General features: G+C 39.1%; 1 protein-coding gene across 1 annotated transcript in view; it reads right to left on the bottom strand.

Annotated features, from left to right (window-relative positions):
• The window catches only part of SLC17A6 (solute carrier family 17 member 6), a gene marked incomplete at both ends in the record, with an annotated part of 37,164 nt that extends 20,543 nt beyond the window's left edge, over positions 1-16,621 (bottom strand). Inside the window, 3 exons of the mRNA XM_081279798.1 lie at positions 11,944-12,062; positions 13,617-13,869; positions 16,536-16,621. Coding sequence (XP_081135924.1) covers positions 11,944-12,062; positions 13,617-13,869; positions 16,536-16,621 — 458 coding nt within the window. The remainder of the gene's footprint in view (positions 1-11,943; positions 12,063-13,616; positions 13,870-16,535) is intronic.
• Between the last annotated feature and the right edge of the window lie 2,206 nt (positions 16,622-18,827).

Genomic DNA, 18,827 nt, shown 5'->3' with positions numbered 1-18,827 from the left:
ACGGAGCCTTCCTTGTAAACGTGGTCATCATTGATTGAAATGTCATTATGCAACACACAATGTTCCAGATACCAGGGCAGTATTGAATATGGCTACAAGTGGTGGAAAGGAAAATAAGAATATCTAGTATACAGTGATGAATGAGGATGGTTTGAACACATGTAGGCAGGACAAGGAAGTGGAGAGTAGGGTCCAAGGTGTTAGCACATCCTAGAGAAGATGGAGTTTGGGGTGATCATGAGATGAGTGATGATTATGTCCCTAAAGTGAAGTAAGCATGAAGCTTACTGGAACTGAGAGGAGAGACCCATGAAGCCAAGAAGTTGAAGGTGATCAAAATCCCTCTCTTCAGGTGAGTTGATGGCTTCCAGAGGCACACATAGCTAATGTCACTGGCAGTGGTTGAGGGAGAAAAAGACTGACATAGATACAATAAAGAAATTTTTCTATAACTCTGTTATTTAATAATGGTAAATGGTAAGTTATTTAATCTCTCTAGACTTCTGATATTTTGTCCATGAAAAGAGCAGAGAGCAGCACTGTGCAATGGCTAAGAACAATAATTTGAACTTAGAGCCAGCTTGCTTGGGCTCAAATATCATTTCTATCACTTATTACTAGAGTGACGTTGAAATGTGCATTTAACTTTATGTACTTCATTCCTTGATTCCAAAATGGGAATATTAACAGAACACACAGATTATTACAGATAAAGTATTCAGAAAAGGGTCTGGCACGTCCCAAGCATTCAAGGGATGTTAGAACTTGTATAATGACAGTATTGATGTATTATTATAGCTCTTAAGACTGCTCTGAGACTAAACAAAGGTATAGTGCCTGGCACATAAAAATAAATTCATAATTGTGAACCAGTCAAGTAGAAACCATAACAGTCAATGCTTATTGAATAATTAGAGTATCCAGATTCTCATTTTCAGCTAACAACAGTATTATAAAGCTATGACTTCTAGATCTCTTTTATAGATGGAGTAACCAAGTCCCAATGAGTTTAAATAACTTGCCAGGTAATAGAGATAATAAACTGAAAACTATTTTTTATACTTTCTCAGTCTGACTGTAAATATATACGTGTATACACACACACACATACACACATATATATGTGTGTGTGTGTGTGTGTATATATATATATATATATATATATATATATATATTGTATAAAAACTTTGAAGCTGGGCATGGTGGCACACACCTACAATCCCAGCAGCTTGGGAAGATGAGGCAGGAGGATCTCAAGTTCAAAGCCAATCTCAGCAATGGCGAGGTGTTAAGCAACTCAGTGAGACCCTGTCTCTAAATAAAACACAAAAAATAGGGCTGGAGATGTGGCTCAGTGGTCAAGTGCCCCTGAGTTCAATCCCTAGTAGCACCTGCCAAAAAAAAAAAATGAAAACCATTTAGAAGTATGGACAGTATAAACAGTTGAGAGTGAGGATAGCATTGTATTGCTTTGCTCTTTCATTTTGAATTAAGTAGTTAAATGAGAGATTCCCTTATTTTTGCTTTGCCTTTTGTAAAGAAATCTGACTTTCAATAAAGAAATGGAAGAAGTACTAGAATTTGGTATAGAAAAGAATTTCAAGACTATAAAATAGTTTAGCACAATGATATTTAGACTTTAGTATGCGTGATAATCAACTATCACTTTTGAAAATACAGATTGCTGGGTGTCAGAGTCTCTAATGCAGTAGGTTTTTGTGGGCCTGAGAATGGCACTTCTGAAAAGTTCCCAAGCAATGCCAATGTTGCTTGTCCTGCTTTGAGAATCATTGATTCAGCAATGCTAGGTATTCTCCCAGCTCATCACAAAAGAAGCAGATATGGGAGTGGGGATGACCTACAAAACTAGAGTCAGACATGAAAATGTGGGACTTATTTTTTTATCATAGAGGCAGGATCAAAGCTAGAATAGAAACACCTGCTGAAATAAAAGATGTACATTTAAAAAAAACCCCACAAATTGAAGTTAGATCAAGAACCAAATTAAATTCTTTGACCTGAATTTGTCTTCACTAACCAGATTGACTGAGCTGCTATCATATTTTTCTTGTGGAATTTTATACAACAACCTGACATAGTATTAATTAAGAATACAAGTTTTGTAGATACACTGTGAGAATTCAGATTTCAGCTCTAATTTTTTATTAGGCATGACCCTGGGCAAGTTGTCCTCACTTAACTTCTCTAAGCCTTACTTTCTATGCCTGTAAAATGGAAATAACAAGTTACCAAACTTCAAGGGAACATTAAAAAGATTGAATACATCAATCATGAAAGGGTACAATGTCTGCTTTGGAATAAATGGTTTATAAACATTAGCTATCATAACATAAAAATTCCCTAGCCTTTAATAAATTTCACAGTTATTACTCCTCATCCTTTCCTTCCAGACAGTTTTGTCTTGATTCAATTATGCTGTTTCTGTGAGCTTAAATACATTGTTTTTCCATGTCCTACAGAAATTCCAGCAGCCTGAGGTACATGAAGACATGTAACAGGAATTCTATCCTCCATACTGAAGTCACACAGGATTGATGGAGGTACCCCAACCTTTTAATTTGAGCCGCAATAGTGTTTCTAAAATATCTGAAGGGGAAGCAAATAATAAATTAAAAATGTGCAAACTTTCCTATATAAATACCTGTCTTAGTTTACCCCACCTTTATCCTTCAATCCCATCTCCTTTCTTCTCTCTCCCTCTTTCCCTTCTTCTCTCCCTCCTTCTCTCTCTCCCTCTCTTCTCTCTCTCATTTGCACGTGCGCACACACACACACACACACACACACACACCTCCATTCTATTCTACTCTTTGAAGATATTCCTAAAGCACTGTAGATCACTTAATCCAAGAGGTCATATTATCTTTCACTTTACCCATTATTTGTGTCCCATGGAGAATGGAGTCCAGATTTCATTTATTTTATTCCCATAGTGCTAAAAGAATGCTGTGAACATAGGACATGTCCTTAGGTCACGCATTTCCAATTACTTTTGTGTAAATGCCTTAACTAAGGATAATAATAACTTCCCTTCCTACCTATATGTAGGCAATATCAAATCTTTCTTCTTTGAATCTCCTTTATCTCAATAAACTTTCCAATTAATTGACCACTTATTTGTTCTTGAACTGTTGCTCTGCCATCCTACCAATTCTAGGAAGCTCAGTTCCTTTCACAGAATAATTGTAGGTCAGCAACTTTGGGTTGGAATTTAGAGCACACCTGTGGGTAAATCCTCACTTGAGATAGTTGCTAAGTTCAAGTACATGGCCCAGTCTGGCCTCATCCTTAGATCTTTCAAACAACACTGGAATCTCCTGAAACCAACTGTGCTCACATTGCCTGTTCATCACTGAACACTCCTCATCCTCTGAAACCCTATAATCAGGTTTCACAGAAATATTGCCCAGAAAATAATATATACCATAGCAGATATTTTAAGTCATCCTCTGATCAAAAAGATCTGTCTAGAAATCAAAACCTGCAAACATGTAAAAGCTTAAAATTATTCCACAGTCATGCTCTTTTCCTATGATCCTAGTCATATAGTGACTCAGTGCATATTTTTAAAAAATTAAATTTATTTAACAGGAGAATTTAATAGGAGAAATGTGTTTAGTAAGGAATAATATAATTTGAAATCAGACATCCTGGGATTTATACTATATTTCTGACCATTGAGTGGAATCTTGGAAAATAATTCTACTAATTCTATATTCAGTTTTCTCATGAGTAAAATATGTTTCAGGATGCTTGCCTTATAAAGTCACTGTCAGAAAGAAAGACATGTATTAAAAAGTTAACTCATCTATGAATTTATTGTTTCATTCAACTCTAATTTCATGTGCCTCCTCAAATGGAAAACTACAGCAATTAGGAAGATGATTTATAATTCATATCCTCTGCCAGTCTTAATACAAATTTCTGCTGTTTAAAAGGAGGTAGAAAACTTCTTGCTGAATAATCTGCTCTATGCTGACTGGAAAGCTCTTTTGATATTCGTTGACTCCTTTCCACTTTACATGGAGTATCTCTTCTGTGTTTCAACTTGATCTAAAAGCTAGATTCCCAGACCTTTGCTGTTGTTGTTAACTAGAGGATAGGAATAGTCTTCCCTTCCTCATCATGTAAATTAAGGAGTCAGGTATGGCTTGACTTCAGCAGGCCTAAAGAAAACATTTGTAAATACTGGGGAATGATATAGACCACATTACACTGTTACATAGTGTTACATGAATAGGTTAACAGTGAATCCCACTGTTAGGTATAATTATAATGCAACATGAAAAATATGGAAAAATAAATAAACAAACTAGATTACATAAGGTTACAAGGAAAAAAATATCATAAAACCAAAACAGAAAAAAAAAGGAAACTTTTGTACTGTTTTTTAGGTGTACTTTTACAATCTTTGTGTTTTTTAACATCCCACTGTGGAATGTTTCAGGTGCATTTTCAATGCTTCTTCATAGATTAAATGCTAGCATGTGATAATCGTATAGCTTTATGTGAGTATGCCATAACAATTTGTGGTTATAGAAGAGACATTTAAGACTCTTCAGTGTGATTAATGAATCACATATTTGTAAAATTAATCTTTGAATTTGGCTTTACAGACTAGTTTTGGTTGTTTTATTTTGCATCATTTATTGCCTTATAATCCTATCTCAATAAAGAAATTCATTTAAGACTTGATTGCTTTTTTTTTCCTACACAGGAGTGAATAATTAACAGGAAAAGAAATACTACACCTTACATAAAAAAGCATGTTTAGAAATGAGGAAAGTTTTCTAAATAAATAACTTGTCCAACTTTTGGCTCTTTTGGACTTTTTGAATTGTTAAAGGCAAGTGCTCTATCGTATCAGGCAGTATATTTATATCACTATTACATGTTCAAATAAAGCCTCAATGAAAATTTTAACAGATTACACACGTTTTTTTCAACAATGAAGTAAACGTATTACTTCCACTAAATAAATAATCAAACTAGATAATTATTAAATATTTATGCATGTGTATTGCTCAGTTGAAAATCCAAATAATAAATTGAACCTCAACCAGACTAATATTTAATTTTGTTCAAATTGCTTCTTACAACTGGCAGCTAAAATGCTACAAAACCCACTCAGGGTGTGAATGCAAGTCAGAGATATGTCATCAGCAACTGGGCTGAGGGGGGAAAAAAAGGAATGAAATGCCAACTAATTTCTAAAATCTTTTCTTTCCCTAAGAAAAGTATTAAAAGCATACGGGAACTCTAAAATTTTTTTAAAAGAATAGTATTATAATCTCTGAGAGATAAAATGAGGGCCATTTGCATATTGAAGTTGTTTTTCAAAATGATAAACCATTTGAAACCACTTAAAATTGTTTTCCTCATGATTTCCTCTGCTCAAATAACAAACTAAAATGAATTAAATTTGATTATTTTCAATTTAAAGTCTAATTTCTATTTGTTTTTCCTCTACTTCACACACACACACACACACACACACACACACACACACTCTTTCCTTTCCTTTCCCTTACATATGAAATGATCAAATTTCCTACAGTCACTTTAGGAACACTGGTGTAGGTGTGGTGGGAGACTCTATGTAACTAAAGAGATTAGCAGTGTTTGCAAAAAAACTGCATCACAAACTGCCTGAAGATTAACATCTGTAGGGGCCCCATAAAGAGTCAGTAGTGAAATTCTCAGTCACTCATTTCCATAACACATAGTCACAAACCCCCTGGAGTATCAAGCCCACCCCAAAAAGATTTGCCCAGAATAGGTGACAGAAACACTGGTGACTTGTCACTTCCACAGATAATATCCATTTTTCTCTAAGTCAATCAATCAATTTCCATTTGGGCAGTAGCTTGTCACCTAACAGGAGACTAGTGTTCCTCACCCCAGGTGTGGGACTAATCCTTTGCTGGAGGGTCTGCATTAGTAGACCGATGCAGGCTGTTTAATCTATTTAATCTAATCAAATCAGGGCCTGGGTGCCTCCCTTTGTCACATCTGATGCCCCCATTTCCGTATTAAAAAAGGAGTACACAGGCACAAGCCAGCCCACTAGGTCCCTTGGTACATCATTAAGTTGTAAAAATGACTTCATCACTCACGACAGAGAAATTAGAAGGCCCCAGTGGTGGCATATGGCAACTGGAGAAGCGCTCTACCAGCTGCCCACCTGACTCTCTCTCCTGCAAAATCATGTCCCTCCCCTCCAAAAGCTGCCTCTGCATTGCAGTAGATTGCTGCAGCAGAAGAAGCTAGAGCCAGGAAGGGGGTGAGGGGACAGGAGAATGGAGAAAGAGAAGCTCACGTCTGCAAAGCTTGTGCAAGTCCTTGGAGACCCCTCCCCCGCCCTCAATCCATCTCATCTCCTGGTAAAGGGTATTTTCTTTTGTTAAGGGAAAAAATAAAGAAGAAGAAGAAGAAGGTTGCATTACCCCCAGATACCTAATCTATATGGCCCCTAAGGGGGTAAGGAGATAACAGCTGCATGTTGGTTTGATAGGCAGGTAGGTGAATCATAGAAAAAGTCACCTCTGGCCCTAAAGACTGTGTGCCTATAAATCATTTCCACCACAGCAGGATGGTAGACTTGCAGCAGGCTTTATGCTCAGGTTTCTCTCACACAAAAGGAATTGGCAAATATATTTTTTACTGAAAGGATTAAGAATCCCTCTTTGAAAGGGATGGCTAAGTAGAGAGGACAATAAGAAATAGATAGTAGACAGACAGATAGATAGATAGATAGATAAATAGATAGACTGAATGAATGAATGAATGAATGAATGAATGAATGAATGAATGAGTGTGTGCATGAGTATTTGCTGACAGGACTTAGGAATTCATTTCCAATGCTTCTTCTAATAAATAAACTAAGCACCTTTTTATGTTTGACTTCTGTGAAGGAAAAAGAATAGCAGTAGTAAAATCATTTCTTTCTGGGCTTAAAATGTCAATTGTTGGCATTTGAATTGTTTGCTTAAAATATTTTTACTCTCTGAAAATTAACAAGAGATTTTTTTTTTTTATAATCAGGGAAGCCAGGATATTTACCTAAATTATACCAAACTTCACCTTTATAAATGAAAATGTACCTTTATAAAGAGATGTAAAGTCATGCCTTTGGATTTGTTCATTTCAAAATACACATACTCTTTCTCTCTTTCTCATATCAGGGTTATGAATTGAGTTGTATGAGTCAAAATCCCAAGGAAGAATCCCTTTCTTTTTGTAGATCTAAAGGCCTAAACTGCTTTTAGTCATGCTCAAATCTCTCCCATCTTCTTGGAGCCAAAGTGTCAAAGGGTGTGACTGGAGAGAAAAAATTCTAAATACCATGTTTTCTCTAGAATATTTTTCTAGAACATTATCAAGTGTGGAGTTTGCCTTTTTGCCAAGAAAAGAAAAATCACCCAAGTTGTATACAAATAATAAGGAAGTCAGTATGCACACACAAATACAGTATGTTTCTCCTGGGGGCAGGGGGCAGGGGAACCTTGGGTCTGCCAAAGTCTTCTATTTCTAACTCATGGATTCTCCCCTGGATTTGGAGCAGGATAGATTATAGTTATTCATTCAGAGAGCAGGTAGCTCAGTCAGCTGCTGAAAATGAACTTCGTGGTGAAGCACACAAGCTTAGGCAGAGATGTTAAATCTCAGTGTAGAAGTAGTTTGAAGCCATGCATTTCGAGACACCTGAGTTCTAATCAAAATCCCTTTGTGACCTTAACTAAGTCATCATATCCCTGATTCTCTATTTAATTTTCTAGTCTGTGAAATAGAAGGGTTAGATTAGGTGAGCCCTGTCCAGTTTTAAAATGGGTTCCTCTCATGAAAGTCATTGTATGCTACAGCATATGTGATTTTCAGCCTCTTATTTATAGAGATATGTCTTTTTCTTAGCAAAAGTTAAGTTAGATATGCAAGAAATATCCAAGGAAACAAAATGTTGCCCTATAAATTGAACCTTTGTAAACAAAGATAGGAATAGAGGAATACTGTAGTTTTTAACAGAAAAATCTAGCCTTGAGCTTAAATGAATTTATATAAGTGTATTAATGCCTGGCTAATATTTAAAGATGCGCTGAATTACTAGCAGACTCTATGCTCTACCAAAAATAATTGTTAGGCTACCTCTTAAAAAGCTCTCAAATGAGATTTATGGAATTTTTAGTGAATAATGATTTCAATTCTAAATAATATGGATGGGAGAATAATTTTAAAAAACAAAAATGAGATATGAAAACAGGCCTTTTTATCACAATGGAAATAATCTATTAGCATTACTAATACTTAAGACAAATATGAACAAGCTGAATAGACATAAGGTTTTTTTCATTCTGATTTTTCTTAATCTAAGATGGCATTAATAATAAATGATAACATCAAGAAATTACCAGGTTCTAGACACCTCAAAAAAAATTTAGATATGTTTCCTGCAATTACCTACACTTGTGCAGCTTGCATTTACTGGATAAAGTGAAATATTGGTATGAAGGGTGGTAAATACTGATAAAGTAGAAGCAGCATGGAGAAATCAGGAGGACAGGAGCAGGGGAGAGGAAATTATACATAGGGTCTAAATAATATTTCCACCTGGATAAAGACAAGAATAGTCTTTGTAGATACAGTGTTATACATTCAAGTCATAATGTTGACCAAATTTCCTTTGGTCTTTGGTGTATCTGGCCTTCTTTGGTTATGCTCTTTGCAAAAACAAATCTGTTTTTTTTTTCTTTTTTTTCCTTTACAATTAAACACTCACCCAGGTTCTTCAAAGCAATTGAAACATATGATAAAAACAACCCTTAACAATTTCACATTTGTAAATATCTAAATTACTATTTTACCCATGCCCTGTATTATTTAAAGACAAAATTAATTTGCTCCAAATATCTTTTTATCACAATATTAAGTATGTTCTCATTTTAAAACATTACAGATTACTAAAGGAATCTTCTTGGATTTCCCATTTTAAGGCCCTTCATGGAAGTGACTAATTTCTCCTGGCAATGATGTGCAGTTTCTCTTTAAGAAAAGACAAAGGAAAAAAATTACATAAGCGCCCTCCTTTGGGACTGAATTTCTTCCCCTGCTGACTCTACCAGTTTCTCTTCTCAATGAGTGGGAAAGCTGAAATACTTAGAATTTGACCAATAAAAGGACCAAGAGTCTGTGTTCAGACTAAAGAGTGAGGCTGTCTTTGCTTAATCAATAAAAGGGAGAAGCTAAACCATTGCTGCTAGTTTTTCATTGAGAAATTTTCCAGGAGTAATAAGGAGCCTTTCTCTCCTGAGAAGCTGTCTCTATACACCTCAGTTCCTCCACTCCAGTTCTGCCCATAACAGTGATGGCAAACACTTTCCAAAGTAAAACATCTTTTACATCTAGAGGGAACAGAATCTCTCCCCAGTCTTCCACTCATGGGAATCTCATCTTACTACCAAATTACCTATATGAAGAAGCTTACATGAATGGGCATACAATGCTTGTAGGTACAAGAATGGTCTGCTGTGTTCTTACTGGTTTTGAAAAAAAATCACATTAGGAAACATGCATATTTCAAATCTATTATACAAATTTCTTAGATTTTCACCTATAAAAGCCTTCTAAATAAAATTATATGTGGCATTCACAGGACTAGTTGGACATTTACCATCATGCAAAAAAAATAGGTGTATTTGGCTGATTAAATTATTTATGATTTTTATCATGATTTCTTAATATATTTTTATTATTAAGCATACAAGACTTTTACATTCACAAAAAGAAAATTTTACATATGCTGAACATATATTTTCACAGGAGGCTTCAACTATATTTGCAATGTTTAGTTTTATTTTTAAAATGAAGATGTATGGCTATTTCATTTTCTGCATGTTCATAATATTCTACAATAATTTTTAACTTAACACAAGACAATTGCATATAAAAAACTGTTAAGTTTCCCACCCTTTAATATCCATTTAAAGGGAGATGAATTGAGATCCAGTAAGAATTTCAAAATTCAAATTTTTTTCCTATGAGGAAAATGTGGCAAATAAATTAAGAGCACCAGTCTTTTCATTTACTAAACATGACACAAATTACTAAACATGACACAAATGGTAGCAATGAACTTGCTTTTTTTTTTTTTTCCCCCAACCAGGAAAGACCTGTTTACTAACCTCCCAGTGTTACAAAGAAGGAAAGCTAGAGCATCCCTAGTGTTTTCTCCTGGCAGGAAAATGTTAGCATTTTAGCATTTGGCAAGCTGAATATTTTGACACTGAAACAACCCTTAAAGGAGCCACCATTATATTTCTTTTGACATCATATTGAATTTCTTATTGTATTTTCTGCTGTTTTTTTTTTTTCAGAGTGGGGGGTCATTTGGTATTTTTTTTTCCTCCTGAATTAAAAATATTTCATGCATATACATTTGGAGAATCTTTTAGCAAATTTTGTTTTGTTTTAGGAAATGATTTTTAGGAAAAAAATAATTTAAAACTAAAATTGTCACATGTTCATACTCAGTAATATTAGGTGGAGTGAATATTTTCTTTAAATGTTTTCCCCTAACATGGATTTTTTCTTTGATTTATCACATTCATAAAACGTGGGTCTTTACATCAGCTAGAGATAATTATTTCCATCTTAAATTGATTAATTTTAAAAGAGAATATTTGCCTCCTGCTGGGTCTGAGGGTTAATCATCTATGCTGTCAGGTAAAGACAATATCCCAAGGCATTATTCCTAATCTATTATTGCACCATCCCCTTAACATTTTGAAGAACTGCCCCAAAATCTGAGCTCCATGGTCATAAAGCCTAAAATAAATCCCCAAGAATTTCTCCAGAGGCCCTGGAGATGGTAGGAGGCACTAGTCAAAAAGATCCCTCCAGGGATAGGAACTGTAGGTGCCAAAACCAAGGGAGGAGGGGGCCTGAAAGATTTCAGTTAGCAGTAGGAGGGGCCAGAGTACAGAAGAAGGCTGGATTGTGATTAGGTAGGCGGTCTATTGTCTTCTTCCTCTAAAATGTGAATTCCAGCAAGACCTGGAAGGGTGTGTGCAGTTTTTGTGTTCTTTGTCAGCACAACAATTCAGACTAAAGAAATTTAGCCTTGATTATCAAAATATACACAATAAAGCAAATGAAGCTGCCTCTCACCCTCGGGTGGCCGGGCTGTGCTCCTTGACATCCCCACCCATCAGTCCTTCGGCGGCAGGTTTTGCAGATGCTTCCGGGTAACTCCTGGAAGCTAGCGCTAGGACCCCGTCTGCAGCTACCACCGCTGAGCTGGAGGCCCGAGGGCGCAGCTGAGCGCTCTCCTCACTCCCGCCCCTAAGCAGCCAAGCTCATTAACAGGTGGACTCGCGCCCCGGGCGCGGGAAACCCCACCTGCTTTGATAGAGACCAGTCGATTTCGATTTCTTCAGACACAAAGCATCATCTAGGCATGCCCCAGGGCCAAGCATTCCTTGAGGCCTGCAGGGGGTCAGCGCTGCAGAGATCTGGGACTGATGATTTTTTTTTTTTTAAACTCGTGGGACGCACGGGTAAAAGCACCACACTTGACGACCCTCCACACCCACTTTGCACACCTGGGATCACGCTGTCTTGGCCGGGGGGGGGGGGGGGGGGGGAGGCGAAGGGTGGGATGGCGGTTCCTTGTTTGGCTACAACTCCTATTCTGTCCACCCTTTCTCGAAAAACCTGTTCAGTCACCGGAGTGGGCAAATTTGCCCGCGGCCACCTCAGAGACCCTAAATCTTTTTGACTCTGGAAAAAGATAAAAGTTCGTCTAGCCCTTTGTGCGTTGGTCCAGGCACCAAAAGACTCCCCCCCCCCCCAGTTCCTAAAGCCCACTGGGTTATCTTCGAAGGTTACAAACACCAAGCCCCTGAGCTACAGCCCAGCCAGGCGCATTACCTGTTGGCTGCCAGCCGAGACGCGATGTATCCGCCCGGAATCTGGGTGATAATGTAGCCCCAAAAGAAGGAACCATGGATCATTCCCACGGTTTCTGGGTCCCAGTTGAATTTGGCTTTCTAGAAAGGTAGAGCGGGGAAAGGGGAGGGAAGAGAAAGAGTAGAGTTAGTGTTGAAAATTCACTTGCAGGGATTTGCAGGCCAAACCAGCCCTCACCTCTGCGGGACATTTCCTTTAGTCTGAAGGTGTCCTGACTTAATTTTCGTTTCCTTACAAAATTGCTTCGTCTAATTAAAGAAAGTGCTCATTAACGAAATATATCTCCATGAAAATAGTGTATCTGGGCTCCCTAGCTTTGCTTCCCCTCCCCGTCAGGCAGGTGGGAATGCTTCAGTGAGTGGGGAATCTCTATTGTCCCAGTAAATTGGAAATTCAGACTCCCAGGGAAAAGACTGGTTAGCGGGCGATAGAGACTCCTGGCAAGGGTATTTTTGTCCCTGGCTGTGCACCAATGAGGGTGCAGTAATGACTTTGGAGAATGGAACACAACCCTCTTGATCCAAATAGGGAAACTAAGTAAAAGGAAAGGGTAAGACTGCAGGGGTTAAGAGAAAGGGTGTCTCTCCCAAATCGGAAGGGTTCCCGCAGGAAGGTCTTAGAGCCATTTGCCCTTGAGTTTTCTGTTTTGTTTTGGGGGCGGCGGGGGGGGGGGTCAGTGGAAAGGAAGCTATTATTAAAGGGTGTGGATGAGAGATATATCTGAAGGTCCAGGCCTAACTCCACCCAGGCCGTCCTGGAAAGCCCCAGAAGGTGAGTCTCAAAGGATACTGAGGTGACATATCTGCCTTCGCCGCTGTAAGAGAGCAGCTATCATGTCCAGAAAACTGGGGACCTTTTTTCTCCCTTTAATGAAATTTTGATACCAAACGGGTTTTGTAGGGGTTTCTGGACTCCCCAGACCCCAGTAATGCTCACGCTTTCCACCCACGGAGCATTCCTCAATTTCTCCTCCCAATCCTTTTACAATCCAGTTATGGTCAGGTCCTGAAACAAAAAGAATTAGGGGGACTTCTGTGACCTTGGACTGACCCTCCCATCTCTAGGCGTCTCCACCTAAGACACACATTATAAGACTACTGAGTGGTCGCCCTGTGGATCCAGGACTCGCTGTGCTCCAGATCCTTTCCAAATCAGGGAGGTAGACCTTCCTAGAGGGCCCCTACCCAACCTGCGGATACGCACACAGCTGATTTGATTTGTTTTGTTTCATTTGATTATTAAAAATGTTTGGGTGGGATCTGGAGGAAGACGGGGAAAATTATAACTAATATGCTACTCTCTCCCTCCAAGGAAAAGGAAAATACTTCTATTTAGACTTAGAAGGCATTGTAAGTCACCAACCGTATAAAGCCACTCTTCACAAAAACCTAGTGAGCTGGACGCTATGTTCTACTTTGCAGACGAAGAAGGGAAGGCCCAGATAAAGACACGAAGAGATAAAGAGATGGGGAACACTATTGCGATCCATTCTACAATAGCAGGACTTGAAAAGGGCTTAGAAAGCATCCCTGCCTTCCTCTTTCGGTGAGGGGATAACAGGATTCAGTTGATGTGGTTCTGAGAGGCCACAAGGCCAGCGAGCGGAGAGCCTGGGGGACCCCGCTGTCGCCCACCTCTTTGATGACTTTGCCCCCGCGGTGGATGGTGCTGTTGTTGACCATGTCCACAATGGCCACGCCCAAGTTGCAGCGAATGCCAAAGGAGATGCAGAAGCCTAGGCCGCTCATGATCGCGATGATGTAGCGGCGCGGCAGGCCAAAGCACGTGCAGTCGCACAGCGGCGCCTTCTTCTCAGGCACCTCCAGAGGCTTCCCATCCTCGGTCAGCTCGATGGTCTCCCCGGTCTCCTGTTTCTTCTCCAGCACCCTGCGCGTCAGAGTAGTGGGAAGCAAGGACGCCGGGTTAGGCACCCAGGATGCAGGCCCAGTCGCATTATCCAGGACCCTTTGGGACTGGGATCAGGGGTACTGACATCGTTCCTCCCTCGAGCTTCAGGGCCTTCTGCGTTCTCTAACATTTTATCAGTCCCCCTCCCCACGGCCGCGTTGCTTGAATTTTAATACCTTCGGGCCTAAAACAGAGACTCCCCACGCTTTCGGGATCCCCCCTTCAGTTCCTCCATTCAGGCATGGGTCATTGGAACCAGACTTTATTTAGGGTCTGCAGATTGTGGGAAGGGGCTAGCAGAGCCGCGTGTCCTGGTCTCCTCTGTGGACTTCTCCCCACCCGCCCCCATCCCCCCGTTCCGCAGTGCTTTACTCTAGCAACTGCGGGTCTTACTCATTCACCCAACCTCCCGCGGGCTCCCTGGCTGCGGACCCGCACGGCCACAACCTCGCAACCCGCTCGCTTAGAGCCAAGTTGAAGCTTTCTGGGTTGAGCACGCCTGGATCCCGCCCCTCAGCTGAGCCCACCCTCACTCCCTACCCGGGCAAAAGGCCCGCGGCCACTCCAACAAGGGCCCGAATCCTCTCTGTGTCAAGCACTTTACTTCCCTCTCCTCCAGCTCCAGGGTGCCAGTTAAATACTTACTTCTCTGTTAAGCATCTTTGTTTTATTTTATTTTTATTCGAGTTGGAAACAAAGGCCTCCGTACATATGGCTGACACCTGAGCTTTCTACTGCTAGAACATGAATAATTAATTATTCACAATCTAGCGTCATTACTATCTCGGTTACAAACACCGAAAAATATCAGGGGCCCATTTCCAAAGACGAAAATGTGACCTCCAAATATACAAAGGCGCCCCCAGAACCACTGTCCCACACCAAGGTGAAAGATCTTACTTTAAAAAAAAAATAGTATTTCATAAGATTTCGCCTGTTTTATTCAATTCCTTTCGGGCTTTCGCCCTTGGGGGAAGCGGGAAAAGAAAGGGAAGAGAAAGCCCAGTGATGGAATGGATTTACTAAAAGATGGTACTATTGTTCTAATCCAACACGTCCATGAAATTTATATTAAAAAAAAAAAAACGAGTGTGAAAAGTAACAACATTGTATCCCCCTGAGATAGTTTTCGATATTTAAATCAAGTCTTTTCGTTTACAATTGAAAAATATTCTCCCAATTTACTACGGAATTAATTTTTAATCTGGGATCTTTTAAATAACACATGCACATTTGTGTTATTTTCACCCACGCGAGTGAACCCAATGAAAATTTTAGATCAATACCAAGAATGCATACTTGGTATAAAGCTGCCCCCAGATCTGAGGTCACCAGAACAGAATATCAGACTTTCAAATTCTATAGACTATCACCTGGATAATAGGTCATAAAGGTATTTACAGGTAGGTTAAAGCTGATCCATCAAGTCTGATTCCAATGTTAGGAAACATTCAATTTATTTATTCGAGGGGGAAAATCATCAATGTGATATTTTATATGTTCATAAATGCAAATCTGAACTCTCTCGGCATCTAAACTCCCCACCTGATGGCAGTTGGGCTGGGAAAGAGCAGTCCTTTTTAGGGGAGCTGCGGGACTGCAGGGCCCTTGCGGTATGTGCTGCCGCATAGGTGCATGATGGTGTGTACAGGAAGCCCACCAGAACCGAAGAGATTTGCAAAACTGGGAGGAGCATGGGTCATTTTCTTGACATCTCCTATATTTTATAAATGCTTCAAATTTCCCAAATGTGAAAAATTAGTGCTTAGAATCGTTTATCCTTCTGAGTCTGCTCTCTCTTGTTGATTTTGCTCATATTATTAACAAAAAGATGCATTCATATAACATATCTGAAAAGATTTAAGTTGTGCAATTTACAGCATCATTAGTACAGTGGCTACAAGGGGTATTAAAATTTTTTAAAAAACAATTCTAGTACTTTCAAAGTAAATTCACTGATTATTATTTTGTTGCTCATGCAAACACTAGGGCATTTACCATGAAAGAAACAGACATATAGAAGAGGGTAAATGATTAAAAATACATATACATTATTGCTGGTTCAGAGAGAAGAACTACTTTAGTTATCAATTATTGATACATTTTTATTCCTTTCCATTCAATACAAAAGGAAGATCCCATGGGGAATTTCTACTATGGTCTCGAAGCTGAGACCTTAATTTCTTTTTGCCACTAGTCTTCGGAATTTCTTGGTTAATTTTTTAGAGTGTTGTACTTTGATATTCATTTGTCTGTATCAAAGGAATCTAATTTGAGGTATTTATAAGCACCAAAAGGAAAGCTCTTTGAACAGGAACTGGTCATTTTCACATGCAAATAGGATAAGTACTGGGTTGTAAAGGATGAAAATTTGCAGATACCAACACAAATCTCTCTCTCTCTCTCTCTCTCTCTCTCTCTCTCTCACACACACACACACACACACACACACACACACACGTTCATTTAGTGTAACATTCTTGCATTAATAAGCAGGTTTCCAGAGCAGCCTTGTTCCAGCAATGAGCAACAAAAAGATTTTCTGATCATATTACAGTCTCTCTAAGCATCCAAGGTTATGGAAATTGCCCTGCAGATTTTTTTTTTTTTCCCATGGCGAGCCCCGCGGGTTTGCTTTCTCTTACCTGTAGATCTGGCCAAGGGATTTTCCAGCAAAATTCTTTAGTTCCTCTTTTCCTGGGGCCAAAATCCTTTGTTTTACCGACTCCATTCTTGCAAAGACTGGTGTTCGGTTTTGCCAGGTTTAAACAGCGATTACTATGAAAGGAGAGGGTTGCGCATATTGTCTTAATCGCTTAAGGTAGTTGTGGGCTTTTTCTTCTCAGCGGAATGGTATTGGTGTGCCTCCAGCAAAGAGTGCGAGTGAGAGAGGGGAGGGAGAGTGAGAATGAGAATACAACAGAATAGCCGCATGCAACCCACGGGTTTCCTAATAGGAGAGTTGGTAGACACAATCAGAAAGTCTCATTGGAAGAGAAGGATCCGGTGGCAAAGGGCACAAGCAGTACCCTGGTATTTGGGCGGGTGCAGATGAGTTCTTGTCCTGGAAATCAGTTCACTGAAAAACAATGTACATTCCCGGTTTTGAAAGCTTATTGCAGTCAAGTCGGCTGGCTTTTAAACAGAGGGGCTGTAAATGTCGCAGAACCCTTGTTTAAGGGCAAAAATCAAAAGAATACTACTTTATAAAATGGTGTCTTTGCCGTAAGAAGCCCAGCACTTTGAAAACTCATGGGAGCATCTCAGGTCTCAGGTGAGCAATGCCGCTAGTTTTTCCTCCCTTCCCTTGGTCTCCTCCCATCACGCCGGCGTAACTCGGCTCTGCGGTAGTGTCGAATTAAGATGGAGAAGGTCTGCTGCTCTTTGAGGACGTGAGTAAATAATACAAACAATTCTGATTTGGGCAGCGTCAGGGAAGAATTTTTTTCAGAACAGCTGACAGCGCCCGTCTGGGCGGTTCTGGACAGAATGGTTCAGCACCACGGACAGAGTTTCAGAAAAGGGGCCGCTTCTTTTGGCTACCCGGGTTATCAACTTTCTAGGGGAGCTGGGCGGATCGCCTTGACCAAGGACCATTCTGAGGCTCTTCAGGAACGGATGCTATGGAAACCAAGGGAAAATGTCATCATCTCCAGAGTTTGCAGGAAGAATGTTGTATTTGGTTCTGCAAGGGAAGAAGACTTTATTTTAAAAATGACAAATTACTTCCAGTGCTACGTTTTGCCCAGCACGATGATGATGCCAGCTCTGACAGTATTGCAGGGAAGGAAGATTGCAAGATATTTCACTTAGGTTTGCGATATTCCTGAGCACCTGGATTTCTTAAAACATAAAATATCTGAATACAAAATGCATAATTATATCATCTGTGTGTTTGATTTAATCCCTGAAAAGAAAAGTAAGGTAGTCTGGTAGATAGAAATTAAGAGACAGAAATAAGGGGGAGGGGGCGGAGAAAGGGAAAGGAGGCAAAAAAAAAAAAAGCTATAATGTCAGAGCACTAGAGAAAATAAAAGACAGAAAAATTAATATAAATTCCTTAGAATTTTAAGCATCTATAATTAATTTTTCAATACATTACTGAAATGAATCTACTAATGAAATCTGTACCTATACCTGTGGTTGTTAAAAAGTATATAATTTGTAAAGCCAGCCTCAGCAATGGAAAGGCACTAGGCAACTCAGTGAGACCCTGTCTCTAAATAAAATACAAAATAGTGCTGAGGATGTGGCTTGGTGATCAAGTGCCCCTCAGTTAATCCCCTGTATCCCCCAAATACACACACACACACACACACACATATATGTGTGTGTATATATACACACACATACATATATGTATATGTATATATATAATTTGAAAATGTTTTAAGATTTATTTTAATATACTTAAATTCTGTTGAAATCTTTCCCCCCTTTGAGCCGCTTTATCTTAAAGCAAACTTTTGGAGAGGTATCCGTGTAAGATTTTTTAAGATTTTTCATCTATAAGTATAGCATCAATGAATTTATTTCATTAAGCAAAGCAAGAAAACTGTACAAAATTAATATGAATTATTAATGCCTTTCACATGAATCACAAACCCACAAACCTCTTAGATGCAATTCAGGCGAATGCTTATAAAACAGCTTGGCCTTGAACCACATTCTCAAGGTCAAAACATTAAATGTTATTTAAGCCAAGAGGGGGAGTAGATTTTAGTTAGAGACCATGGTCCTAAATCTTCAACTATATGAACCTAAATATACAATCATGTAAGAATATTCCCTGAATAGTGTAAATGATATAGTGGATAGATTTGATGAACAGATAATTGGAAAAATTCACAAGTTTTCAAAAACACTATTATTAAATTTGATAGTTGCCAAATTATATTCCACTATGAATTATGGTAAGAAAGAATAATAATAGAAGC

This window comes from Spermophilus citellus (genome assembly GCF_964194105.1).
Source record: "Spermophilus citellus genome assembly, chromosome: 2".
Lineage (NCBI taxonomy): Eukaryota > Metazoa > Chordata > Mammalia > Rodentia > Sciuridae > Spermophilus > Spermophilus citellus.
Note: the sequence above shows the minus strand (reverse complement) of the source record. Positions and strands in the feature narration are given on the sequence as shown.